This window comes from Salmo salar, chromosome 12, assembly GCF_965601325.2.
Source record: "Salmo salar chromosome 12, fSalSal1, whole genome shotgun sequence".
Classification (NCBI taxonomy): Eukaryota; Metazoa; Chordata; class Actinopteri; order Salmoniformes; family Salmonidae; genus Salmo; species Salmo salar.
Window position 1 is genome coordinate 55,188,186 of NC_138302.1, and position 27,724 is coordinate 55,215,909.

General features: G+C 42.4%; 3 protein-coding genes across 5 annotated transcripts; 1 reads left to right on the top strand and 2 right to left on the bottom strand.

The window, feature by feature from the left end:
- Positions 1-28: 28 nt before the first annotated feature.
- On the bottom strand, positions 29-7,103 carry LOC106584726 (uncharacterized). The gene is made up of 11 exons (XM_045711994.2): positions 7,044-7,103; positions 6,851-6,904; positions 6,299-6,352; positions 6,048-6,104; positions 5,833-5,919; positions 4,238-4,256; positions 4,098-4,129; positions 3,949-3,989; positions 3,221-3,287; positions 2,795-2,835; positions 29-2,530 (listed from the first exon to the last, which is right to left on the bottom strand). Exons 5-11 carry the CDS (start codon positions 5,876-5,878, stop codon positions 2,438-2,440), a joined length of 339 nt encoding a protein of 112 aa, XP_045567950.2. The 5' UTR covers positions 5,879-5,919; positions 6,048-6,104; positions 6,299-6,352; positions 6,851-6,904; positions 7,044-7,103; the 3' UTR covers positions 29-2,437.
- A 598-nt stretch (positions 7,104-7,701) lies between these two features.
- LOC123732735 (uncharacterized) lies at positions 7,702-17,544 on the bottom strand. Of its 2 annotated transcripts, XM_045711990.2 has the most exons (6): positions 16,513-16,750; positions 16,141-16,167; positions 13,606-13,893; positions 13,059-13,340; positions 12,496-12,780; positions 7,702-8,130 (listed from the first exon to the last, which is right to left on the bottom strand). In XM_045711990.2, the coding sequence occupies exons 1-6, from the start codon at positions 16,568-16,570 to the stop codon at positions 7,775-7,777; spliced, it is 1,296 nt and encodes a 431-aa protein (XP_045567946.2). In that variant the 5' UTR covers positions 16,571-16,750; the 3' UTR covers positions 7,702-7,774. The 2 variants fall into 2 exon arrangements, with proteins under 2 accessions (XP_045567946.2, XP_082815232.1); XM_082959106.1 differs by lacking the exons at positions 16,141-16,167; positions 16,513-16,750 and adding an exon at positions 17,408-17,544.
- On the top strand, positions 17,421-27,513 carry LOC145859525 (uncharacterized). 2 transcript variants are annotated; one of them, XR_014379727.1, is made up of 4 exons: positions 17,421-17,654; positions 26,651-26,758; positions 26,976-27,027; positions 27,208-27,513. XR_014379727.1 is itself a non-coding variant. In XM_082959107.1 (4 exons), the coding sequence occupies exons 1-4, from the start codon at positions 24,369-24,371 to the stop codon at positions 27,305-27,307; spliced, it is 303 nt and encodes a 100-aa protein (XP_082815233.1). In that variant the 5' UTR covers positions 23,851-24,368; the 3' UTR covers positions 27,308-27,513. The 2 variants fall into 2 exon arrangements, 1 of the variants encoding a protein (XP_082815233.1); XM_082959107.1 differs by lacking the exon at positions 17,421-17,654 and adding an exon at positions 23,851-24,411.
- The last annotated feature ends 211 nt before the right edge of the window (positions 27,514-27,724 follow it).

A 27,724-nucleotide genomic window follows, 5' to 3' on the forward strand; every position in this document is an offset into this window, starting at 1 on the left:
ATAGAAACTGGGTTTGTTGACTCAATCCTTCATTTTTAAAACCGCATGTTTATTTGTTTAAAAAAATAAAAAGTTTACATTTCATTTTCACTAATAGAAACAGTACGGAAGCACTGAAAGTCTGAGCAGTTTCACAGCTCTTCAAGTATGTTCATTCAGTTTATAGATTAGTTTATAGTCTCAGCAGGGGCAGATCCAACAGGCCAGGCCAAGAGTGCAAGGCGTCAAGCTGAGCATATTCCGACTCAGTTCTGATCCAATCAAGCCCAACGTCGCATTTAGCTCGTCCAATAGAAACAAGTCAAGAACCCATCACTTGCTTGATCCAGTGATGAATTAGATTTTGTCCACAACAGTGCACTGTAGCTAGTCACATCAATCCTCCCAGAAAGAAGAGCGATTTGGTGAAATGGGCAACGACTGGGGTGATTAAGAAGAGGGGCAGAGGAAGACAAACATGGAAGAGAACATATTGGGAGTAAGAAAAGGGAGAAAGGAGAGATTTTAGGGTTAAAGAGAGAAAAGGAAGAGAGATTTTGGACGTAGAGAAAAGGAGATCAAAAAAAGGGTGAAGTCACTAGCCATGTGGATCATCAACATGCCAGCTGTTTACCTTCCCAATCCTGCCACAAGAGAAAGCCCTCAAGCATTTGCATTAATGACTGCAATAATAAGAAGAAACAAATTCAATACCACTTGAATCAATTCTAAAGAAAGAAAACATCTTCCACGGGTAAACAATTTCACAGTTCTGAGAGAGAGATAAGTAAGTGTGCAGATCTCCTGGCACCTCATCATCCTCCTCCTTTCCGCTAAGCCCACCCTTTGTACTTGCCTGGCTCCACCACATGCATCAGAGGCAGTGTACGGGTTTGTTAGTTAGTCCCCCCCCCACACACCAGTCCCTGCCTCTGTCCCTCATTGTTCAGGGAGCCCCGCCCCACCATCACCTCCCTTCGTCACTCATTAAGAGAGCCCCACCCGTGTAGGTCGACTCGGGGACATCAGGAGGGGATCCAGGTACTGCGAGATGACCTCCCAGTTCCTCCACAGGAAGGCGAGAAGGACGACGAAGAGCAGCGTGGAGAAGGTGCTGCTGAGCGTCATTAAACTCTGTAACTGCTTTAAGGTCACCATTGGCCTCATGGTGAAAACTCTGAGCAGGTTTCTTCCTCTTCGGCAACTAAGTTAGGAATGATGCCGGTATCTTTGTTGTGACTGGGTATATTGATAAACCATCCATTAATAACTTCACCTTACTCAAAGGGATATTCAATGTCTGCTTTTTTTAAACAATAAGTGTCCTTCTTTGTGAGGCATTAGACAACCTCCCTGTTTTTTTGGTTGAATCTATGTTTGAAATTCACTACGTGACTGATGGACTTTACAGATAATTATAAGTGTGGGGTACAGAGATGAGGCCATTAAAAAATCATGTTAAACACTATTATTGCACACAGAGTGAGTCCATGCAACATATTATGCGACTTGTTAAGCAGAATTTTACTTCTGAACTTATTTTGGATTTCCAAAACAAAGGGGTTAAGGGGTTTATTTAACTAGGCAAGTCAGTTAAGAACAAATTCTTATTTTCAATGACGGCCTAGGAACAGTGGGTTAACTGCCTTGTTCAGAGACAGAACGGCAGATTTTTACCTTGTCAGCTCGGGAATTCGATCTTGCAACCTTTCGATTACTAGTCCAACGGTCTAACCACTGGATTACCTGCCACCCCGATATGGGGTATTGTGTGTAGGCCAGTTACAAAAAAAATCTCAATTTCATACATTTTAAATTCAGGCTGTAACACAACAAAATGTGGAAATCGTCAAGGGGTGTGAAGACTTTCTGAAGGCATTGTATGTTTTACCGTTTTGATATAAATGCACTTTATCTATATAGTCCCCACATTTGAAAAAGTCACAAGTATTTGGACAAACTCATTTATAGTGTATTAAGGTAGTCAAACATTTTGTATTTTGGTCCTTGATTCTTTGCACCCAATAAATACATCAAGCTTGTGACTCAACAAACTTGTTGGATGCATTTGCAGTTTGTTTTGGTTGTGTTTTGGATTATGTTTTGCCCAACAGGAAATTAATTGTATCCAACCGCTATGGAAGGAGGTATCACACAGTCAACGTAAAATACATAAATACAGTAGATTTAGCATTAACTAGGGGAAAGAAATAAGAAAAATGCTCAAAGGGGACTATGCCCCCTGGACCCCTAAAAAAAAATAATATATATATTAACACAGTAACAGATATTATGGATAGACATGTAACAGAAACCAGTTGTCCATGTGTAATACAGTAGATATATTACCTGTTAAGCAACTTATTTACAGTAACTGGATGTGTGATAAACAATGGATGTCGTGTGAGATAGAATGTATTTGTGTGAGACATAGCTACAGAAAGCCAGAGGTGTAGTCTCAGTGTGTCTGCAGAAGACTGTACAACCCATCCGGCTGGGCTGAGGTTGCTGGTCTGTCGGGGATTGAGCTGTATACATGGTAAGTGTCAGACTAGAGGAAAGAAACAGATTCACTTTAGGGCTTCGAATCTACAGTACAGTTAATGTAATTCATAAGGGGTATTTTATGAGGATGTAAGACCAATCTTAAACTGAAAGTCAAATCACAGTGAGAGAAAGAGAGATACTTGTATCCTCGAGTCCGTCTGTCTGTGAAAACAATGCTATAAATAATAATAATAATATAACAATATAATACAATGAATAGTACAACCGATATAAGAATACTCCATGCAATTATTTGTGCTGTACTTACATGTTTATTTGCAAATGCCTGTGTATCCACATCAACGTTACCTGCACATCACAGAGAGAGACAATTCCATGATTAAGAGGTTGTGTATGTATGTATGAGTGTGTGTTTGAGGGTGGATCGTGTGTATATTACATGTCTACATTGCATGTGAGTTACTTAGTCGAGTTTGCTCTGTTGCGTTGGTAACATCCAAATAGAAGAAGTGCAAGTAACAAGGCTTGATGTCATTTCACACTTCTCCTCATGACTCAAACCACCCTGCAGATCTACAGCTCTATTCTCATGCTCCACAGATGCTCTGACACATTCATTTCTGTTTTAAGTGTCATATATGCGTTTTGATAAGGTTGATAAGGTTAGGCCCAAAGTTTAAGCATGTACAGTAGCTGTGCACTTGCAGATGGTCCCGAGATCTGAGGGACAAACCTGAGGGCGTGAACGTGAACAGTACAGAAGTGATCTGAGAATCGATTCCAGCATCTCCTGAATCCACCTGTAGTAGAGAGAGAGGGAGAGAAGAGAGAGACTTTTTATCCTCCAGTCTATCAAACTGTCTGTCTATTCTAATCTAACTCGTGACATGAACTGCACCCTCCTTTGTATCACAGGAAGTGTTTGTCGGTTTTGTGTCATTCTGAGGTCTACACATGTCCAATGCAAGATGTAGGTTATTTGATTTAAAAAATTTATTTGTACGACTAAACTCTGTACCTACTTAGGAACACATTTACAGGGTTTAACAATAATGAATGTATTAAGAAACTGTTTTGGGTAAAAACATCTTATTTGGTAATAAATACAAATTACCATATTAATCTGTAAATAAATATAGCTGTTGGTTTGATACATTGAACATTCATATGTTGAAGCACTACTAATGAAACATTAAGGTCTTGATCCTCAGATCAGACAGTCAGAGGGCAGAGGATGCTGGTGAGAGGAGTTATAGGAGGACAGGCTCATTGTAATCGTTGAAATGAATGAATGGAATGGAGTCAAACACGTAGTTTCAATGTGTTTGATTTGTTTGACTCCGTCCCATTAATTCCATTCCAGTCATTACAATGATTCCGTCCTCCTATAACTCATCCCACCAGCCTCCTCTGTCAGGTGGTATATGTGTACAGATACCACTGTAAATGTAGAATACTCACCATGATTCCTCTGCTCACCGCTCCCATAGACACCAATTCATCTAGAACAGAAACACAATAAAAATGGAATTACAGTGTTTGTACATGCATGTATATAGTTCTGTAAGTCGTGTGTGTGTATGTTTGATGTATTTAGTTTTGGAACATACATTGTCTGTGATCATCCTGTCTGGCTGTAGGTCTGTACAACATAAAAGTATAAGAAGGTTGTGGTAAGAACATCTCATCATGGACAAAACAGAACTAAAGGTTGATACAATCTGCATCATATTCACAAGGGAATTCTTACCTCTGAGAATTGGTTTTCTCTGAAAAACAAATGAGGCTAAATGAATTATATTGAATATAGTCTAACCTATCCTGTTGAGGACAGACGCCTCGCCAACGCCTCGCCAATATCCAATGGTAGTGCGTTGCGCAAAATACAAAAACCTCAAAAATGTTATAATTTCAATTTTTCAAACATACGACTATTTTACACCATTTTAAAGACAAGACTCTCGTTAATCTAACCACATCATCCGATTTCAAAAAGGCTTTACAGTTAAAGCAAAACATTAGATTATGTTAGGAGAGTACACAGCCAAAAATAATCACACAGCCATTTTCAAAGCAAGCATATATGTCACATAAACCCAAAACACAGCTAAATGAAGCACTAACCTTTGATGATCTTCATCAGATGACACTCCTAGGACATTATGTTATACAATACATGCATGTTTTGTTCAATCAAGTTCATATTTATATCCAAAAACAGCTTTTTACATTAGCATGTGATGTTCAGAACATGCATTCCCACCCAAAACTTCCGGTGAATTTACTAAATTACTCATCATAAACGTTGACAAAATACATAACAATTATTTTAAGAATTATAGATACAGAACTCCTTTATGCAATCGCTATGTCAGATTTTAAAATAGCTTTTCAGCGAAAGCACATTTTGCAATATTCTGAGTACATAGCTCAGCCATCACGGCTAGCTACTTTGACACCCGCCAAGTTCGGGGCTCACTAAACTCAGAATTACTATTAGAAAAATTGTATTACCTTTGCTGATCTTCGTCAGAATGCACTCCCAGGACTGCTACTTCCACAACAAATTTTGTTTTTGTTCCAAATAATCCATAGTTATGTCCAAATACCTCCGTTTTGTTCGTGCGTTCAGGTCACTATCCAAAGAGTAACGCGCGAGCGCATTTCGAGACAAAAATATTCAAAATGTTCCTTTTCCGTAATTAGAAGCATGTCAAACGCTGTTTAAAATACATTTTATGGTATTTTTCTCATAAAATAGCGATAATATTCCAACCGGACAATAGTGTATTCATTCAAAGAGGAAAAGAAAAAACAGCATGATCTCTTTGTCACCAGGCAGACCACTGACAAACTGTGCTACCATACTCTGCCCAGTGACAGGAGACACCTCAATCCGCTTTCTGAAGGCTTTAGAAAGCCAATGGAAGCCTTAGAAAGTGCTTTGTAACAGCTCAGATACTGTAGTTTCGATAGAGAACCAAAAGAAGAACTACAATTTCACAGACAGGCCACTTCCTGCTTGGAATCTTCTCAGGTTTTTGCCTGCCATATGAGTTCTGTTATACTCACAGACACCATTTAAACAGTTTTAGAAACTTCAGAGGGTTTTCTATCCAAATCTACTAATAATATGCATATTCTCCTTTCTGGGCAAGAGTAGTAACCAGTTTAAATCGGGTACTTTTTTTTCATCCGGCCGTGAAAATACTGCCCCCTATCCCAAACAGGCTATACAATTTGATCAAAATGAGTTGACAAATTAACCCATGCCAAAGGCACTTACATTAATGTCAGCACGGTAAATTTGCAAATGATTTGTTAGGCAGAATCAAATGTACTCACTGGTCCTCCTGCAGAGACTGACAGCTGTCAATCCTACCAGGAGCATGCCCACTCCAGAAGCCACTGCTGCCTGCCATAATTGCCCCACTATTTGGTGACATGATGACAACGGGAGAGGTCATTAGCTCTTGGACCACATTATTGTTCTTCTGAAAAAATGTGCACAGCTCTGTTTTCATATGTGTGATAAAAGACAGCTAGAAAAGGATACTTACCCAGAATGCTTTCTTGACTGTTTGATTCCACATCACTTTCTGTGGAGCTTTGACCTCCTGGGCACATGCAAGACAGAATGACAGTTTAATAACAGATTTATGCAAATATTTCTATAAAGAGACAAATTAATTGTTTGATTCATCCTTAACCTTTGACTGAATTTACATTTGACTATATTTGCAAAACTGGTTTATGCTTTAATAGACAAAAATACTTAGCAAACTAAATTAAATCTATTGGCTATACTTACTTTCAGTTGGACTCGCTGGGGTGTCAGTGGTAAAAGTACAGCAAACAGTCGACCCTGATGCAAAGCAAATCATTGGATCTGATTATACAAAAATACATCTAAATGGGTTGATTTTAATCAATCAAATATCAACCTCTTTTTGTAATGAGGCAAATTTGTGATGGGAAAAAACTCAACATGGAGAAGATAAGCTACTCTATTTATTTTACTTCTATTTGCTAACTAGATTAAGATGACTAAGAGACCTGATAAAGGATTCACTGCCGTGCTGGGGGTCAAAGGGGAGGTCAAACATGATGAGAAGAGATTACTCATATTACACAAGAACAAACGTAAATTAATGTAATATCTAAGGTCTTTCAATAAGCAGAAAGAGAGAAGTACACTACACGTTACCTACAAATCAGATGGATTAAAAGTGGTTAAAAATCTGGACTGAAATTACAAGCAGCTATGAATACATCTATTAGTTAACCGGTCAGAGCTTTAGTGAATGAATGTGAACAAAGATATTGTATTTGAAACTAAGTTAAAATTGGTGGATCTACTTACTGGTAGTTTGTGTCACTGTGGTGTCTGGGGTAAAGGTAGAAGTAACAGTTGAAACTAGTGGGAAGCAATATGATTACACAAGAATAAGGTTTTACATTCACATTTGGGTCACTTAATTTTACAGGCCCGTAATCTAAATTCTTGACTGTATAATTACTATTTGCAGAGATGGTAATTTAGAGGCCCAACACACCTTCTGTAGGACTCACTGTCTTGCTGGGAGGCAAAGTAGATCTAGGACCTGGAGTCAAACCCACTGAGAAAACACATATTAATGAAATTAGCATTTTATTCATGATCGTATTAATGATCATCATGGTGTTGTTGGCCTTTTGAAATACCTTCATAACTTGTCTATTCAAAGTGGGCAAAGTAGGACTATAAAAATCACTACGGACAGTTTGCTTCTAGCCCTGGTAGATTATATTTCTACTCATTATAGAGATGATAAGACCAATTCATAAGGTGATAAAGTCTTTCAGGACAGATAAGGTGTTGATTGTTGTTGACAGCTTCCTAGAATGAAGTCACCATGTTATCTAACAGCAGAAGTATAACAGCGCATAGATACGATCTAAACACTCCACTAGATGAACACAGACATTCTATTACTTGTGCTGATGATCCCAGGCATTGGTGTTGAGGCTGGTGTCATATCTATAGAACAGCTTAATTATCTAACAGAACAGCTTCATTTACACATTAACACAACTATTCTTATTGCTGAAACTTGCTTTGCTTAAAAATAACAGCTGCGCCACTATAAAAGCACAAATGTGTAGCCAACCTGCTATAGAAGGTGTCTGTATAGTTGTTGGATCACAGACGTGAAATCTGAATTTCTGATTGAAATGTGGTATTTAGTTTGTTGGTCAGAATGAATATAGTCATACTAAGAAGATGCTAAAATCAAAGTGAGTCAGATCATGAAGACCTGCAGCCCTGATAGATTTGTTTAGATAATGACTCACCTGTAAAGCTGTACCCATCACTGCGTGGAGAGAGAGAGTTTGGTCCTGAGCTCACTCTGTAGTCACAGCTCACCTCCATACGTCTCACATACTGTAGAGTTCTGATAACATCCCTCTCAGTTACAGTGAATCTACAGAACCACTGTTTGGAAGCTTTGCTTTTTTCTTTCCAGATCTTTTCTGTGAAGGATGGCTGACTCTCCTCTCCAACATACAGGTTACAGGTGGTGTCAGGACTGACGGATCCAGGAATCAAACAGATGATGGTGAAGTACCCATCAAAATGGACTGTAATGTCTGGTTTTGGATCTGTTAGGAAAGAACAGAGACTCCTTTTTACATCACTCTATTTGAATGTAATGTAAACTCAGCAAAAAAAGAAACGTCCTCTCACTGTCAACTGCATATATTTTCAGCAATGTGTAAATATTTGTATGAACATGACAAGATTCAACAACTGAGACATAAACTGAACAACTTCCATAGACATGTGACTAACAGAAATGGAATAATGTGTCCCTGAACAAAGGGGGGGGTCAAAATCAAAAGTAACAGTCAGTATCTGGTGTGGCCACCAGCTGCATTAAGTACTGCAGTGCATCTCCTACTCATTGAATGCACCAGATTTGCCAGTTCTTGCTGCGAGATGTCACCCCAGTCTTACACCAAGGCACCTGCAAGTTCCCGGACATTTCTGGGGGGAATGGCCCTAGCCCTCACCCTCCGATCCAACAGGTCCCAGACGTGCTCAATGGGATTGAGATCCTTGCTATTCGCTGGCCATGGCAGAACACTGACATTCCTGTCTTGCAGGAAATCATGCACAGAACCATCAGTATGGCTGGTGGCATTGTCATGCTGGAGGGTCATGTCAGGATGAGCCTGCAGGAAGGGTACCACATGAGGGAGGAGGATGTCTTCCCTGTAACGCACAGCATTGAGATTGCCTGAAATGACAACAAGCTCAGTCCGATGATGCTGTGACACACCGCCCCAGACCATGACGGACCCTCCACCTCCAAAGCGATCCCGCTCCAGAGTACAGGCCTCGGTGTAACGCTCGTCCCTTCACGATAAACGCGAATCTGACCATCACCCCAGGTAAGACCAAACCGCAACTCGTCAGTGAAGAGCACTTTTTGCCAGTCCTGTCTGGTCCAGCGACGGTGGGTTTGTGCCCATAGGCGACATTTTTGCCAGTGATGTCTGGTGAGGACCTGCCTTACAACAGGCCTACAAGCCCTCAGTCCAGCCTCTCTCAGCCTATTACGGACAGTTTGAGCACTGATGGAGGGATTGTGCGTTCCTGGTGTAACCCTGGCAGTTGTTGTTGCCATCCTGTACCTGTCCCGCAGGTGTGATGTTTGGATGTACCGATCCCGGATCAGCTGTCCGTCCTGTCTCTCTGTAGCGCTGGCTTAGGCGTCTCACAGTACGGACATTGCAATTTATTGCCCTGGCCACATCTGCAGTCCTCATGCCTCCTTGCTGCATGTTTAAGGCACGTTCACACAGATGAGCAGGCACCCTGGGCATGTTTCTTTTGCTGTTTTTCAGAGTGAGTAGAAAGACCTCTTTAGTGTCCTACGTTTTCATAACTGTGACCTTAATTGCCTAACTTGTGCCGGACAGGCGGGCAACTCTGGCTGCGCCGGACAGGCGGGCGGCTCTGGCGGCACAGGACAGGCGGACGGCTCTGGCAGCTCCGGTCAGGCAGACGGCTCTGGCGCAGGACGCACCAGGCTGGGGAGACATGCAGGAGGCCTGGCTCTGGGAGCAGGCACAGGACTCACCAGGCTGGGGAGACTTGCAGGAGGCCTGGCTCTAGGAGCAGGCACAGGACTCACCCGGCTGGAGAGACATGCAGGAGGCCTGGCTCTGGGAGCAGGCACAGGACTCACCCGGCTGGAGAGACATGCAGGAGGCCTGGCTCTGGGAGCAGGCACCGGATACACTGGGCCGTGGAGGCGCACTGGCGGTCACGAGTGCAGGACTGGCACCACCCCTACTGGCTGGGTGCCCGCTTCCCCCCGGCAAATGTGGGACGCTGGCACCGAGCACACTGGCCTGTGGATGCTCGGCCTCGACACCGTGCGCATCACCCCATAGCACGGTGCCTGACCAGTCAAATGCTCGCCACGGTAAGCACGGGGAGTTGGCTGAAGCCGCACTGGGTTCTCCAGGCGAACTGGGGAAACCGTGCGTGGAGAGGGCGCAGGACTCACCGGGTTGTGGAGGCGCACTGGAGGTCTGGAGCGCAAAGCTAACACAAGACGTGCAGGGCTGGGGAGGCACACAGGAGGCCTGGTGCGTGGGGCTGGCACAGTCTTCACCAGATGGCTAGCACGCACCTCAGGATGAGTATGGAGAGCTGACTCAGGTGACATCAATTCGAGGACATGCTCCGTAGGGCAAATGTCGTGCCTCATGCACCAACACAGCAGCTCTCTCATAGCTCTCTCCTCCAATCTCCCCATCAACTCCTTCACTGTCTCTGCTTCGCTCCCTTCGCTCACCTCCAACTTCACCCCGACTGGCTCTGGTTCCATCCTTGGCTCCGCCGACCGTCCCGTGTGCCTCCCCCCCAAAACAATCTTGGGGCTGCCTCTCCTCCTCTTGCCGTGCCAGCCGATCCTCCCAGAAAAGCCGTTCTGCATTCGCTGCCTCTATCTCCTCTGGCGGGCGGCGGTATTCTCCAGCCTGTCTCCAGGGTCCCTTTCCGTCCAGTATCTCTTCCCAAGTCCAGGAGTCCTGAACCCTCTGCTCCTCCTTACCACGCTGCTTGGTCCGTTGAAGGTGGGTAGTTCTGTCACGACCGTCGGATGAAGTAGACCAAGGTGCAGCGTGGTGAGCCTACATTTTCCTCTTTATTGAAATAACGCCAGCAAAACCAATTAACATTACAAAACTACCGTGAAGCTTACAGGGCAAAGTGCCACAAACAAAGTTAACTACCCACAAGGACAGGTGGGAAAAAGGGCTACCTAAGTATGGCTCCCAATCAGCGACAACGATGTACAGCTGTCCCCGATTGAGAGCCATACCAGGCCAAAACAAAGAAATACAAAAACATTGAAAAAAGACATAGAATGCCCACCCTAGTCACACCGTGGCCTAACAAAAATAGAGAATAAAAACCCTCTCTATGGCCAGGGCGTGACACATAGTCAGTAGAAAGGTCTCTTTAGTGTCTTAAGTTTCTTTAGTGTCCTAACTGTGACCTTAATTGCTTCACTTGTGACATATAAACTCAGCAAAATATTGTTTTGCCCTTTTTCAGGACCCTGTTTTTCAAAGATAATACGTAAAAATCCAAATAACTTGCAGATCTTCATTGTAAAGGGTTTAAACACTGTTTCCCATGCTTGTTCAATGAACGAGCATTGTTCAATGAACCATAAGCTGTTAGTGTCTTAACGATCGTTTCACAGGTGCATGTTCATTAATTGTTTATGGTTCATTGAACAAGAATGGGAAACAGTGTTTAAACCCTTTACAATGAAGATCTGCAAGTTATTTGGATTTTTACGTATTATCTTTGAAAGACAGGGTCCTGAAAAAGGGACATTTCTTTTTTTTCTGAGTTTATATGTCACAAGTGACACTGACTTACTAAACTAGAGCCTGCCATTCTCTTTATATTACATATCAGCATGTCTTATTTGATATCATTTATATTTATGAGTGCCATTTAATCATGTGTGCTGTGTGTTTACAATGACTGCCTTTCACCTAATTCCTTACATTCTTACGTGTGAAATCAAATTGAATCGGTATGGACTATTTTTGTGTGGTGTGCTGTGATTCCACAGATTAGCATGGACTAAAGGGACATTGAGACAGCTGATGCCAATTCTCAATCACCTCCTCCCTCCTCAAACGAATTGCTAAGCACGCCCCAGAACTAGAGTTAAAAGGAGCTGAACCAGGGACCTTTCGACCGACTCCCTGCACCTCTCTTCTGGTCCCCTGCTGTAGGAAAGACACAAATCACAAAGCTCTACAGCACTACTAGGAAAGTGCTTGTTTCAAACGTGTGAGTGTGACAGTCAGTCCCCAATTGTTGGCCAGTACATCCTCTAATTGTATGTTTTCTGTCCCCCACGACTACAGACACGGGGGACACGCCTGACGCAGCTGAGTCGCTACACCCAACTTTACCACGCAGCCAGGCCGGTGAGGAGCGAGGGACAGAAGGTGACCTGCCGTTGAACACCAAACCAGCAATCGACTACCAGACCAGCCATCGACTAACGATCCCTGCTCGGGTTGAGCCAATCTAATCCTGCTCGGGTAGAACCGAACGAACAAACCCTGCTCGGAAGGACTCAAATGAACATTGGCCACCGATCGCGAATCAACTTCTATGTTAGTTTGGCCCATTGCTTCTAGTTAGTCTACAGCCCTAAATCCCAGCCTATTTATACGTTTCTAATAGGGCCGTAGTGATACTGTGTATTACTGTGTAAAGATGAGTTTATAAAGAACCTTTGATTGTACTTTGGCCTGTCTCTGTGGTTGTTTCCTGAGGGATCTTAGAACTCTACTTTTGACATATACATTTCAAATATTATATGGATTTATTGTCTTCACAACAACTATTTTGAAATGACATTGGGTGAAATTGTGATTTTAACAGAATCATTCAAGACAATCTGAATATTAATTTCTTACCAAGAATAGATAGAGAGACAGAACCACTGTGCATCGATGGAAAGTGAGTTTCTACTGTGTAAAAACATCTCAGTTTGATCTCAGCAGATGAACTTTGACCTGCCGACGAGAGCAGCTCAGTCCCCGTGAGTGACTTCGTACAGGGTGAGGGTTTAGGATCTCTCCCCTCTGTGTAGAAGTAACACTGAGACACAGAGACAGATGGAGGAGAGTCACAGCTCAGCTGAACTGAGTCTCTCTCACTGATGACTGTAGAACTGACTGTCAGCCTGGGAGGAGGTGGGTCTGTGAGATCAGGAGAATAGTGTCTCTTTGAAAGTTGCATTTAAAAAACATTACAGGTAATCCATACATACTAACAGTATGGAAAATCCTTTAATCAAATGTTCAACTATGTCAGCATTTATGTTTGTACAAAGTACAGTAAATCCTATCATTATGTCAAATGAAGACGTTTAGGAAATACATCTAATTTTCTATTTTTTTTTCTTCTCATTTTCAGAACGAGCATAATTAATACAGTATAACAGTGAAGTGTATCATTGTTTAAACCACCTACTTACCCTGAACAGTGACTGAGACAGAGTTACTAAACGGAGATGTGTGAGACTTCCATACAGCATAGTAACACTTCACTTTGACCACAACTGGAAATGTTTGATCTGCCCTCTTCAGCAGCTGAGTTCCTGTTATTGTCTGCGTACACAATGAGTCTGGAAGATTCTTCCTCCCCTCTATGTAGAAGTAACAGTGAGACACAGGGAGAGATGGAGGAGTCTCACAACTCAGCTGAACTGATTCTGTCTCTCTGATGACTGTAGAACTCACTGTCAGCTGAGGAAGGTCTGTGAGAAAAGGGGAATTTAGCATTTAGTAGTTTTCAGAAATTTACTGATAGCCTAATCCCTCCTTGTTATTTCAGACTTAAGGATCTTGAGTCCATTACCTCATGCAGCGACAGTATGGGAAATTAAGGAGATATAATATATTGCTTGAATGCTTCATGTAATAGTTTATGACAACAAACAGTATGATAACATATCACAAGAGGAACATGGTAATGATGGCACAACAGTATATTGTTTACAACCATTCAAATAGTCTTCTTACCCTGAATTGTGACTGTTGAAGGCTCACTGAACATGGATCTAAACTGTGAACCTGTAGCACTGTACTGACATTGTATTTTGACCTCAGCTGGTGAACTCTGACCTGTCCACCTCACCAGTAGTGTTCCTGTGAGAGTCTGTTGACAGGGTGATGGTAGGGTGAATTCCACTTGCCCTTCCATTTTGAAGTAACACTCAGAGACAGATGAAGGAGTCTGACAGTTCAGCTGAACTGAGTCTCTCTCTTTGATGACTGCAGGAATCACTGTTAGACTGGGCCGAGGAAGATCTGTGACATTAGAGGGATGATGGAGTGTATTTTTTAATTGAATTATAAATTCATTTTCAATGTTTAACTACTCATACAGATAATGTACCACTTAATATTATATGAGTTTGAAAGAGAAAACAATTAAGACACTGTTGTCTATTTAACAATAAACAATGAGAACCCATGGCAGGAACAGCCCTTAGGAGGGAGTTATCACACAATAATCCTCGGCTTCGATGGGCATTTTGCTTTTGTAAAACGGTTGCCAACATTTAAACAAAAGATGAAGGACATGTCTTTCATTAAAGACATATATATTATTGTTCTGAGTAAATGAGTTTTATTTTCATCCTTCCACCAGGACATATGCTCATTGTGGAACGTTGCTATATGGGCACAGCCAAACAACGGAAGTGATGGATTTTCTGACCAGAACTGTCCCAGAGTTTGGGGAGGTGTGTCTGCGCTTGTGCTGCAGCGGCAGGTGCGCAAGACCAAAGACTTTACTAGCATCATACATATCGGTGAATCGCTGTGACATATGAAATACAAGTGATAGTGTAATCAATCTGTAATAACTACGTAAAAAGGTAACGAACGTGTTAAATGATTGTGACGTACAGTCATATCCAGGTCCTGATTGGTCAACAAGCTTATTTTACGCTTCAAATAGTGTTATTTGACACATCAAACAGTGTTATTTCACGTGTATCTTTTTTGAAATGAGAAGACCCAAATGGCGTTCCATACTTTCCAGTGCACGACACAATGACATCACGTACAGATGCGCGTGACTCTTGGCTGCAGTAAGAAAGCCATGCCATCTACTCCCATTCAACATAGCCTACATTTATGTTTTTATTACTTCTAAACAAAATAACCTTTTGGGGGCTCACCTACGCTGACAATGATGTTTTGATTCTTGCTTGAATTGTCACTGAGATTATATTTGGTTGTGATCTTTGTAAAATAACTATTTTGGATACAGCAAGTTGTTAGCTAGAATGCTAAACACTCACTGACAAAGCCATAGCAAAAGAGACATTTTACTGGTTGAAGTTTAAGTTATTTTAAGTATAATGCAGTTGATTTGCAATGATGAAAGAAACATTATAATAAGCAGGACATTCATACGAGCCTTAAACTCCAATGATAATCCAAAGTAGCATGAAATGCACTCATATGCAACATGTAAATAGAGGCTTTTTTTGTTCTGTCATCACAGTGGATTGAGCAGTCAAATGGAATAGTGAATAGACTATTTTTTGTGTTTGTAAACGTTGCCGCACGAGAGCGATGCGTGCAACATTTGCAAACACAAAAAAATTGTCTATTCACTATTCAATTTGACTGCTCAGTCCACTATCTCATCAGCCCAGCCAGGCAATTTATAAACTTGATCTCCACTGTAAAAAGCATTTAGATATTATATCCCATTTATTGTAGACTAGCATTTGGTTTTCAACAGCGGAGATTTGTATTAACCTTGCTGTCTGTCTCCGACATTTGCAACATTGTTTCAATATTGAAATCCGATCATCTCCAGCTGTCACATAGTAATGAACGAATGTGTCGGGATGAGACAGTTTGGCAGCTTTTCTCAGCCAGTCAAAATCATGAATCAGTATCATTTTTATGGATATATTCAAAGAAATGCCAATAGAAAAACACAAAATGCAGCTAGTTTACTGTCATTCCAGCTTCAGTTTAAAGTGATTATGTTAACTGTGTACTGTAGTTGGCTAGCTCCTCTGAATAGTGTCCTGGAGAGAGAGCACATTTTCTATGCCAGGCGAAATCTCGCATCGAGTCATTAGCTCATTTTTATGGATGTATCCCCAAAAAAATCTATAGAAAACAGCTTAAACAAATGCAAATGCAGCTTCTTTGCTGTAATTCTGGCTGCACTGTTTGACGTGACTGTGTTAGCCGAAGTTGCCTAGCTAGCAAGCAAGGGATAAGAACATTGACAGCCATCATGGCAACGGAACATTTAGAATGATCCACCAGCTGGCTTGGGTACCAACCCTAGATTTGTGTCGGGACTACACGGAGTATACCAAACAGTCGGGGCATGGATTTTACAATGTATCGAGAGCATTCCATGGGGATGCTGACCCATGTTGACTCCGATGAATTCATCAAAATAACGTTTTTATTGAAAATATTTCAATCACTATTTCAATATTTTGGTAACCCGTTGTTTTGTCTGGTATCCTAAAATGTTCCATAATGCAGCTTTAAATTCATAATAATGATACTGACCTTTGGCTTTGATGTACTGGAAGGTATCTAGACATAACAAAATGGGTCATTATCATGCTCTTTTAGCCATTATGAAAAATAAGAAAACATGAGAGGGGAACACTTTACACAAGCTGGCGAAGCAGAATAACATGGCTGTGAATGCATTCCAGGCTATCAAGCAGTGGTCATTCTTATCTGAACAAAATGTAAAATAATGACAGAGAAATATAAATTAATAGGATGATCAATGGAATAAGACACACTTATTATAACCATAACATGTTGAAATATTAAGAGTTCCTAAAGTAAAAGACTAAAAGAGGGGAAAGAAGAATGGAATATCCTGTAGCACAAACAGATGATGGAACTTGGAACGGAAAAATAACTCACCGAAAAGGAGGATGAGCAAAAACAGACGACCAGCCATATCAGGGATGAACAAGGTCATTATTTAGACAGCTACATACATACTGTTAGTCTGACTTCACAGAAGATGGTGGCAGTGACTGGGACAAAGAATAAATGTTTCAATAGAAAAGCAGATGTGGAGCTTGTTCACAGGAAAACCACATGTCTCATATGACAACTGTGGGCTAATGTCATGTTGCAGAGGACAAGGAGGCTGAACATTCAGAATCATTTATCGGTCATTATTTTTATGATCTAAAGCTAACTGTCTTTAACAGATGGTATTTTGTATCATTATTGCCGGCAATTCGATTTTTAAAACCAAACTAACTTGTCTGTCTGAGAAAAATATTTATCTTCTACTTTTTGTTTTACCTTTTTTACAGCTGCACAAAGTTTAACTACAAAAACCCTGCATTTGTAGTTGAGAGTTTTATGATCTCTAAAATGTAGTAGGCTTGTCATATTTAATTTATGTTTGGTGAGTCATGTTTAATAATATGCCAGAGCAGTGAAGGCAAACTGATAAGCGCAGTAAAGGAAAGGAAAGGATGGAAGGAAGGAACGGAGGAGAGAAGAAGCGAGTTCACACTACTCGGACTGATCAGTTTACCTTGAATGCTCTGACTGGAACCTAAATGTCAGCGCCCGTTCAGATAAACCGCGTGCTTTGCTTGAAGTGCATAACATTGAACGTGTGTAGGCTGAGAATGCAGTTGCTGTTTTTAAACTAACGTTTTTATATAGCCTAACTTTGAGATTAACCGTTTGATCATGCCTCCTAAAAAAAAGCAGCAGCCGCCGAAGAAGTAACGGCTATTTGGTTAGATTACGGTTGATACATTTGTCAATTTCATTGTTAGAATCCAACAAGCACCTGCTGTGGCACGGAAAACTTCTCTTCATCCACCTACGATGGTGATGGTTAAAGAAGCGCTGAAGGAGTTGGACTCTCGAATGGTCTCATCGCAGGCCATTCGCGGCTACATAACAGAGAAATATCCATCTGTGGACCTGATGAGGTTGAAGTACATGACACGCAAGACCCCAAAAAAAGGAACCGAGGGCGGGGTATTGGTAAGAACACCAACTCGATAGCAAACGGCGCACAGGGGAGGTTTCGGGTAAGTGACCCATGTGTAGTAGAGTGATGTTGTTCCCCTAGATTATGCACCAAGTTGCGCACAAGGACAGTTCAAGTAGGCCAGGTCAAGAGGGGATGTTAATAAGTTAATAACAATAATAATAATTCAATGTGTTTTCTTTATTTAATTACAGCAGCATAGTTAATGTTATTTTTCGGTGTACATTTTTTTTTTGATATCTATATTGTAAATACACCTAATTGTAAAAGTTGGTATATTTTGGTTTGGTCCATCGCGGTTATCCGTACTTACGTACCCTTTTATCGTTCTCTTTTGCCGGACCTTCAGCTAGCAAGGTGCCCGAGAGCTGTGACTGCACCGAGGGCTAACATATTGTGTGTTGTCTCTTCGTGTGCAGGTCGAATAAAAATGATTCTACCAACAGAATTCCAGTTGTGGCAGTGTCCTAAATAAAAATACACAACGCAGAACGAACCACGCTACACATGCATGTCTAAATCTTCTTAAAGTAAATGCCCAGTGTTTCCAGATTTCTATGAAATATGACCTATAATTTACAACATGAGTGAAATGGTTTTCCTTCCAAACAATTCTAATTGAGTATGTTAAAGCAGCTTTCCTGTTTGAATTGTGTTTTTTATTTATATATTACTACATTGGTGTTACGTTCCCCAGTTTCTGTTGTGGTTTGTGTATTATCATGTATGTATTTCAGGAGATGGATTCCTGAAGTTATCAACGAGCAGCTGATTGAGCAATCAACATTGATTGTTTGGAGAGCTGACCCCGCCCCCCCTCATCAGGACGCAGCTGTCTCCAATTACTAACTTCTTCTGAAGCTATATAAGCCCCAGTTCTGTTGCTCAGAAGGGAGATGATTGCTGAGAGACAAGGCTAATGGCTGAGGGTTATAGCATGTTGGTTGTTTCCAAGAATTTTGGTATGTACTGTGTCCGTTGTTGCTGAGGGAGCTGATTGGTTGTGTGTGTCAATAGGATGCAGTGTTTTGATTATTGACTTACATTTGTGTTATTCTGTTTCATTTGTTCCCAGGGGGGAAGGGGAAGGCACCTAGGGAGTGTTTAGGCAAGAGGCCCGCGGGCATACATATACCCGTAGTAGTTTGCTGTCTATGCACACTAGGAAAGACCTGGGCGGACCATCCCCTGTATTTTGGTTAGTGCACCAGGTGGTGCTAGATAGGTAAGTAGTGGGTAGTCAGGTAAGGTAGGAGAGGGGGCTTTGATATTTACTTTCTTTGCTTTGGTTCCGTCCAGCCCCTTTTTCCCAAACCTTACCACGTGAAGGAATAAATTCCCTGTTAACGGTATTCTCTGCCTATTCGTCATACTTGTTCACACCTACACTTCCCTACCTTATTCACAACAAGGAGAGTTGAGTTGTAGCAGGGTGTTGCGTTCCCTCTTTCTAGAGGCGTGCGTAACATAATGGGGGCTCATCCGGGATCCCATTAAAACCCCCCGGACCCTGCTGCACTGAGCTTTCTGTGATTTGTGAGTAAAGGGTGACTAGTTTAGTTTGTGGTTAGTTCAGTGTTGAGCGTCATAGCATTAGCTATTTGTTGGCTCTTGTGTTTGGTGTAGTAGTTTACAATGGCTACTTTTGATGTACAATCCTTTTTGGATAACCCGTCGTGGGAGGTGTTTAATAAGTGTCGTAAAAGTGATTTAATGACCTTGGCTGACCATTATTCATTGTCTATTTCGCACAATTTAGTTAAGGCGGAGGTTAAGAAACTAGTGTTAAATGTATTGTTAGAAGAGGAGGTGCTTGAGTTACCGCTGCCTGAACCTACTACCCCTGTAGGGGATGTTGCTGCTCCTGTAAGCCCGTCGGTTTCTGAGACCGAAGGCGAGGCTAAAGCTCCAGCCACATTGCCCCGTTTTGATCCGCTCTCCCCACTGTCAACTGGTGATGCCAGAAGGGATGTCCGTTCTATACAGTTTCAACTGGAAGCGGAAGAGAGCCCAAATTAGGCGAGAAAATCTCCAGTTAGAAATCTGTAAAATAGAGGCTGAAAAAGAAAGAGAACAGCGGCAGTTGGAAATCTGTAAAATAGAGGCTGAAAAAGAAAGAGAACAGCGGCAGATGGATTTCAAAATGCGCCAAATGGAATTGGAGGCAGAGACAGCGAGGCTAGCCTTTGTTCCTACTGTGCCTGTTAGTGAGTCGTCCTCACCAGCTGGAGTTTCCAACACGTTTGACATTAGTAGGCAGATTGCCTTAGTACCTTTGTTTAGAGAATCAGAGGTTGACTCCTATTTTTGTGTGTTTGAACGTATAGCCGTAGCCTTGAAATGGCCTGAAGAAGTATGGTGCTTATTACTTCAGTGTAAATTAACTGGAAAAGCCCAAGAGGTTTTATCAGCGCTACCTTTGGAAGATAGTTTGAACTATGAAGTGGTCAAAGCTACCGTTCTTCGTGCTTATGAGCTTGTGCCTGAGGCATACCGACAGAGATTTAGGTCTCATAGAAAGTCTCCTAGTAAGACTTATGTGGAATTTGCTAGAGACAAGGGAAATCTGTTTGATAAATGGCATGCTGCTAGTAAGGTAACTGATTTCAACTCTCTCCGGGAGTTAATTTTGTTGGAAGAGTTTAAAAATTGCTTACCCGAACGCATTGTAGTATACCTAAATGAACAGAAAGTATCCTCCCTGTCAGAAGCGTCTGTGTTGGCAGACGAGTTTGTATTGACGCACAAGAGTGTGTTTTCGGCTCATACTGAGAGTAGAGCTACTGAGTTGCCTACTTTTAGTCCCAGTCGGCCCACAGTATATCAAGCACGCCAGAAAAATGAGCGTCCCTGTTTCTATTGTCATAAAGTGGGACATGTGATTAATGATTGCTTCCTACTAAAACGCAAACAAGGGATGCCTTTTCGTGCCAAGCCGCCAACAGGTGTTGGGCTAATTCGTACTGTTGTGAGGTCTGAAACAAAACAGGTGCCTCAGGGTAACTGTAGTTTGAAAGTCTCAGTACCCGACCGCAGTTACGAACCGTTCATTTTTGAGGGGTTTGTGTCCATAGCGAATGACGAAGCATCTCAGCGTCCTGTTAAAATCCTTAGAGATACAGGGGCGGCGCAGTCATTTATATTGGTTGATGTGTTGCCCTTATCCGACAATACATACTGTGGTTCCAGTGTGTTAGTTCAGGGTATTGAAATGGGTTTTGTCCCAGTGCCGTTGCACTTTGTGAATGTACACTCTGAGTTAATCAGTGGAATATTCAGAGTAGGGGTACGTCCTAAGTTGCCAGTAAAAGGAGTGACCTTTATAATGGGTAACGATATTGCTGGAGGAAAGGTAGTACCCGTATTGGAAGTGTTGGATAAAAGTGACCACTCTCTCTCCAATGAGTTGGCACAGAGTTATCCCCATGTGTTCCCCGCTTGTGCTGTCACTCGTGCTCAGGCAAGACAAATGGGTGACGTGATAGATTTGTCAAAAACTGTTTTGTTTAAAGAAGTTGATCAAGAGGATGGGTTGTGTACTACCTCTAAGAAGCTGATCACCTCTGACAAACAGCCCAGGGGAAGTGAAATCGCGCCCCAATTACATGACATTCTTTTGACTGTCACCCCCGAGAAGGTGATTGAATGTCAAAAGGGAGACATCAGTCTTCGCAAGTGTTTTGCTTCGGTAACTTCCATTGAGGAAGCTAAAACTAAAGAGACTGCCTACTTTATGGAAGCAGGAGTTTTGATGCGTAAATGGGCAGCTCATGACACCGTTAGTGACTGGAGTGAAGTGTGTCAAGTGGTTGTTCCTACACCATTCCGACAGCAGGTGCTGTCACTCGCCCATGACCAGGCGTGGTCCGGACACTTAGGGATCACGAAGACTTATAACCGAGTCCTTCGACATTTTTTTTGGCCAGGTTTGAAGTCTGACGTTGTCCAATTCTGTAAGACATGCCACGTATGTCAACTCACTGGGAAAGCGAATCAAACAGTTCCACGTGCGCCGCTCTGCCCGATTCCTGTGGTGGGGGAACCGTTTGAAAAAGTGATAATTGATTGTGTAGGTCCATTGCCGAAAACCAGGTCAGGTAACCAGTTCTTACTAACAATAATGTGCAGTGCTACTCGATACCCAGAGGCTATTCCTCTACGGACAATAACGGCTAAGACTGTGGTGAAGGCATTAGTGAAGTTCTTCTCTACGTTTGGACTCCCTAAAGTAATCCAAACTGACCAGGGATCCAACTTTATGTCAAAGCTGTTCTCTAGTGTGTTAAAGACGCTGTGTATTTCCCATCAGGTCTCCAGTCCGTATCATCCAGAGAGTCAAGGGGCTCTCGAACGCTGGCATCAGACGCTGAAGGCAATGCTACGCAAGTATTGCATGGATACCAGTACTGATTGGGATGAGGGGGTGCCCTTTGTCTTATTTGCTATTAGGGAAACAATCCAAGAGTCCTTAGGGTTCAGCCCTGCTGACCTTGTGTTTGGACACACCCCACGGGGTCCGCTAAAGGTTTTGAAGGAGCATATCTTATCTCCTACACCCAGTAGCGCCCCTAAAAATGTGTTGGATTATGTCAGTAAGATGCGGGAGAGACTGCACGCTGCAGGTGCATTAGCCCAAAAGTCTCTCTCCTCTACTCAAAAACGCATGAAGTTGCATTATGACAAAAAGGCTGTTGGCCGTTCTTTTGCACCAGGTGATCAAGTTTTAGTTTTGTTGCCAATCCCTGGCTCATCTCTGTCAGCACGTTTTTCTGGACCATATCTTGTGGAAAAGAAACTCAGTGACACCAATTATGTGATAAAGACCCCAGATCGGAGGCGTTCTTCCCGAATGTGTCATGTTAACATGCTGAAAGCATATTATATGCGTGATTCTCCCAACAGCTCCTCAAGAAAGCCTGTCCAGCCCGCCGTTTCCAGTGTGGCTGCGGTGGTGCTGAAGCCTGGCTGGTATCTAGAGGAGGATAAGGAGGATGGGTTGGAGTTACGCCATACGTTACAGCAGTGTGAACGCTTATGTAATTCAGAGATGCTGAAAAAGTTACCATCTCAAATGGAACATTTGGATAAAGACCAAACTAAGGATCTTGTCTTATTGATAAACAGTTTTCTCACTGTGTTTCAGGATGTTCCAAGTCGCACGTCCATCTTGGAACATGACGTGGATGTGGGGGACGCTGTTCCTATAAGTCAGCATCCGTACCGGGTTAATGCAAAGAAAAGGGAGGTAATGAAAAGTGAGGTAGCTTATTTATTACAGAATGACATGGCAAAACCCAGTAACAGCTCCTGGAGTTCCCCGTGTATTCTTGTTCCTAAGCCTGACGGTACGTCTCGCTTATGTACGGATTATCGTCGAGTAAATGCCGTTACAAAGACTGATTCTTTTCCTCTACCTCGCTTAGATGACTGCATTGATAGAATTGGCTCTGCTGCTTACGTTAGTAAATTAGATTTGCTAAAAGGTTATTGGCAGGTGCCTTTGACCTCTCGAGCTTCTGACATCTCGGCTTTCGTTACGCCAGATAACTTCGTACAATATTCTGTGATGCCCTTTGGAATGTGTAATGCACCTGCTACTTTTCAGCGGTTAGTTAACATTGTTTTTGCCGATGTACCAAATTGTACTGCTTATCTTGACGATGTGGTAATACATTCGTCTACTTGGTCTGATCATTTCGCCACCTTGAAAAGTGTGTTTCAGCGGTTGGCGAATGCTTCTTTAACCCTCAATTTGGCCAAGTGTGAGTTTGGGAAGGCTACAGTGACTTACTTGGGGAAACAAGTGGGACGAGGTCAAGTGCGCCCAGTAACTGGCAAAGTGGAAGCAATTGTTGCTTTTCCTGCTCCCACGACTCGCCGCCAGTTGCGCAGATTCCTGGGGATGGTAGGTTACTATCGTACTTTCTGTAAGAATTTCTCGACGGTAGTAGCTCCCCTTTCATCTCTGCTTAGTCCGAAGGTACCATTTAAGTGGTCCCAGGACTGTAACTATGCTTTTGAGTCCGCTAAAGCGCTACTTTGTAGTGCCCCAGTGCTTGCCGCCCCCAACTTTGACAAACCTTTTAAGTTGGAGGTAGACGCTAGTATAGTGGGGGTGGGTGCGGTTCTCTTGCAGGAAGATGAAGATGGAGTGGATCGACCCGTCAGTTTCTTCTCCCGTAAGTTCAACTCGTGTCAGTCAAGGTACTCCACAATTGAACAGGAAACGCTGGCTTTATTGCTAGCATTACAGTTCTTTGAGGTATATGTGGGTTCCAGTGCCTTGCCTGTAATGGTCTTCACGGACCATAATCCTTTGGTGTTCTTAAAGCAAATGTACAATCAGAACCGCCGCCTTATGCGGTGGGCTCTGATTGTACAAGGATATAATGTACAGATAGCCTATGTGAAGGGCTCGGCAAATGTGGTTGCCGACGCTCTATCACGGGTTTAGTAACTGGGGAAGCGTTGATTTTTGTTATTGCAAACTGTATGTTTGCATTTTTTGTGTTGGGCGTGTTACGTTCCCCAGTTTCTGTTGTGGTTTGTGTATTATCATGTATGTATTTCAGGAGATGGATTCCTGAAGTTATCAACGAGCAGCTGATTGAGCAATCAACATTGATTGTTTGGAGAGCTGACCCCGCCCCCCCTCATCAGGACGCAGCTGTCTCCAATTACTAACTTCTTCTGAAGCTATATAAGCCCCAGTTCTGTTGCTCAGAAGGGAGATGATTGCTGAGAGACAAGGCTAATGGCTGAGGGTTATAGCATGTTGGTTGTTTCCAAGAATTTTGGTATGTACTGTGTCCGTTGTTGCTGAGGGAGCTGATTGGTTGTGTGTGTCAATAGGATGCAGTGTTTTGATTATTGACTTACATTTGTGTTATTCTGTTTCATTTGTTCCCAGGGGGGAAGGGGAAGGCACCTAGGGAGTGTTTAGGCAAGAGGCCCGCGGGCATACATATACCCGTAGTAGTTTGCTGTCTATGCACACTAGGAAAGACCTGGGCGGACCATCCCCTGTATTTTGGTTAGTGCACCAGGTGGTGCTAGATAGGTAAGTAGTGGGTAGTCAGGTAAGGTAGGAGAGGGGGCTTTGATATTTACTTTCTTTGCTTTGGTTCCGTCCAGCCCCTTTTTCCCAAACCTTACCACGTGAAGGAATAAATTCCCTGTTAACGGTATTCTCTGCCTATTCGTCATACTTGTTCACACCTACACTTCCCTACCTTATTCACAACAAGGAGAGTTGAGTTGTAGCAGGGTGTTGCGTTCCCTCTTTCTAGAGGCGTGCGTAACAATTGGGCAATTACATACAATTTCTAGCGGCACACTGACTCACGTAATGACGAAGCCATAGGCTACTACTCACGGTGAGGGCCAATGCGCTCCTCTTGGCAATAGCCTATCTCAAGATGAGCTACTTTGAAAAACAGTGCTGCTGGTCACAAAAAAATGGGAGTTGAGAATTATATTGGTTCTACAGACAGTCTTCTATTTTCAGCAGTAGGCATTTGCTTTACAAACTGTTTTTTCCCGCGATTTTTATTTTGAAATGTGCAAACAGACAGCTGCAACCAACTATATACATATGGATGGCAGTTCCCATTCAAATCAGGACTGGCAGCCATTGCTAGTGTACCCATGAGTTACCACTCAAATTGCCAGGGTAAGAGGTTCCAAAAATCGATGTATTATGTCTATGGCCACAACACAACAAGCTGATCATGCTGCCCAAATTGCAGCCTTCCCGACAGTAGGCAACCAGAAACTGCCGAAATCAAGGAAAAAATTGAGTAAATGAGGGACAAAGTTTATAGTGTGTGTGTGGGGTGTGTTTTACTGCCACTGTTTAGGTCAATTTGTAGAATTTATGCCAAGGAGCATTGAAGCTGTTCTTGCAGCTGGTTAAGGCCAAACACCCTTTTTAAGACACTTTGTTGGCGTTTTCTTTATATTGGCAGTTACCTGCATGCGCTTGTGATAACATTTAATCCAGTTATTTTTGAGAAACTATTGATCCTCTATGGCTAAATATGTTCTCTGGTTTATTTTGAACATTGAGAACAGGTTCCCTTGGTTGGTTATAAAATAAGTTAAAACAATGTTTTTCCTCTTGGGCCCAGCCCCTGACTCACATAATTGACCAGTCACATTTAGTTATATTGCAATTCATTTTTTCAGTTACCCAATCAAGGCAGGGCCCCCCATTTACCCAAACCTCTCCTCCCCCCCATCTGATGATTAGCAGAGTGGCAGCAGGAAGCTGTCTACACTCATTGAGAGTGGAATCCTGAATCCTCCTGTGGTTTGCTGTTGCAGTGAAAATATATATTACATATCTAATATGTACTGTATAATGTATGTATATATTTGTGACTTTTTTTCTGCCTCCTGGGCCCAGGGGCTTCAGCCCGAGAAGCCCCTTTGTTATTCCGGCCCTGGGCGTACCCCAACAACAGAATGGTGTGGGCATATACCTGTTACAAAAAATATTAAATCAAGTATACTGCTGATTGGCCAGCTCAGCCAATGAGCCAACATGATATAATGTTGAATGAGGAAATGGCAAGCATTATCGAAACTGTCTGTTTTGTGTTACAAGTTTAAGTATTTTTTTGTTTTGTTTTTTCAAGTTATGCTTTGGCAACAAATAGTAGTATAGGATTAGTGATGGGGAAACAAAGCTTCCTGGAGCGTTGAGATTTTCCAGCTAATTGTCTGAAATAGGTTAAATTCTCAAGGCTTTGATCAAGAGCACACTAGTGGCACCTGCTGGTCTAAATAATATAGAGCAGCCAAATTATTATAGATTATGTCCCAAACCCCATAGTTTGTGTGCAGTGTAGCCTTTTAGTCTTCTACCAATCAGGTGGTTGTTCGACGAAACAAAACTTTATGGTACCAGTTCTGAATATAACGTTTTGTGTTTATTATATAAGTCAACATTATATGACAAACATATTTAACATGGGTTTGCTGTTTAATATAATGTAGCTCAATGTGTGTTTACTCTCCCTTGACATCTTGCAGTCAGGGTTAGGGTGAAGGAGCCCAAGCCAAAGGCCACTGAGAACACTGATCCCAATGTGGAGAAGGCTGCCAAGGTTGGAGCCAAGAAGACTAAGGACAAGGAAGCCGGTAAACTGAATCCACTGAATTGATTGTGCTCATCACTCCTAGGATTAAGACATCACCCTATAATCCGCCCAATTGTATGGGATCATTGTTATTGAGCTACACCCATTGCAATGGAGGACATTTAACATTGCTCATTCAATGACTTGTATGGGTATCTCACTTCTCATGGTGTCCATGATTGCATGCATACACACACATCACTAACTCTTGTCTCTAGAAGCTGAGAAAAAAAAGCTACAGCCAAAAAGCAGAAGGAGAAACCTTCAGAGGCAAGTGTGGTTTCAGTAATGTTCTGACTATTGGCATTGTTCAAGTGGTTTTGGTGTATAGGGACTTTTTTATATATATACTTTTGTCATGGGTACTGTTCCCTATTTGGGTTTTATCATGGTTAAATGGAATCTCTAAATGGGTGATTGTATTGCAAACCTGTCATTTTCATCTTTCAGGATGCAAAACTCAGGAAGGCCGCAAAAGCATCCTCTTCCAAGGTGCCCCCTGCTAAGAAGCCCAAGTCGAACAGGACAATGGGGAAGAGGGGACAGCTGAGGATCAACCCAAAGCACAGAAGACTACCAAGGGTGAAGGGGCAGCCAAGAAGGGTGCAAAGGCCAAAGCTTTCCAGAAGCCTGCAGAGGGTGATGAAGGGGACACTGCTGCTCCTGAAGCTAAAAATCACAGTGAAACGAGGCAAGAGGGCAGCAGCAGAATGACTGCACTCCTTTTATCCACTTTGTATGTTTTTAAATAAAGCTGTTTTTTGTAGTTCTTCTTTGTGTCATTTAAGTGTAGACCTAGCTGCAGTAAAATGTCCACTTTTCCTGTAGATAAGTGTTGATGGTGGCTAGGGGTTTGTTAAGATGTTTAATGATTCACTGATGCAAGATATTTATATATATAAAAACCTGTTAAGTTATTATTTCTTACACCTGCTTAAATCAGTACCCTCTTCTGCCAGATTAATTG

Coding starts and splice junctions, on each gene's coding strand:
- LOC106584726 (XM_045711994.2), bottom strand. CDS start 5,878: ATGCTCCTGGTAGGATTGACAGCTGTCAGTCTCTGCAGGAGGACCA. Junction 3,288..3,948: donor CGGTGAGCAGAGGAATCATG/GTGAGTATTCTA, acceptor TCTCTACTACAG/GTGGATTCAGGAGATGCTGG. Junction 2,531..2,794: donor AGGCATTTGCAAATAAACAT/GTAAGTACAGCA, acceptor TCTTTCCTCTAG/TCTGACACTTACCATGTATA.
- LOC123732735 (XM_045711990.2), bottom strand. CDS start 16,570: ATGACCTTGTTCATCCCTGATATGGCTGGTCGTCTGTTTTTGCTCATC. Junction 16,168..16,512: donor TTTGCTCATCCTCCTTTTCG/GTGAGTTATTTT, acceptor TGTTATGTCTAG/ATACCTTCCAGTACATCAAA. Junction 12,781..13,058: donor TGTCTCAGTCACTGTTCAGG/GTAAGTAGGTGG, acceptor CTGATCTCACAG/ACCCACCTCCTCCCAGGCTG.
- LOC145859525 (XM_082959107.1), top strand. CDS start 24,369: ATGGCTGAGGGTTATAGCATGTTGGTTGTTTCCAAGAATTTTG. Junction 24,412..26,650: donor GGTTGTTTCCAAGAATTTTG/GTATGTACTGTG, acceptor GACATCTTGCAG/TCAGGGTTAGGGTGAAGGAG. Junction 27,028..27,207: donor AGAAGGAGAAACCTTCAGAG/GCAAGTGTGGTT, acceptor TTCATCTTTCAG/GATGCAAAACTCAGGAAGGC.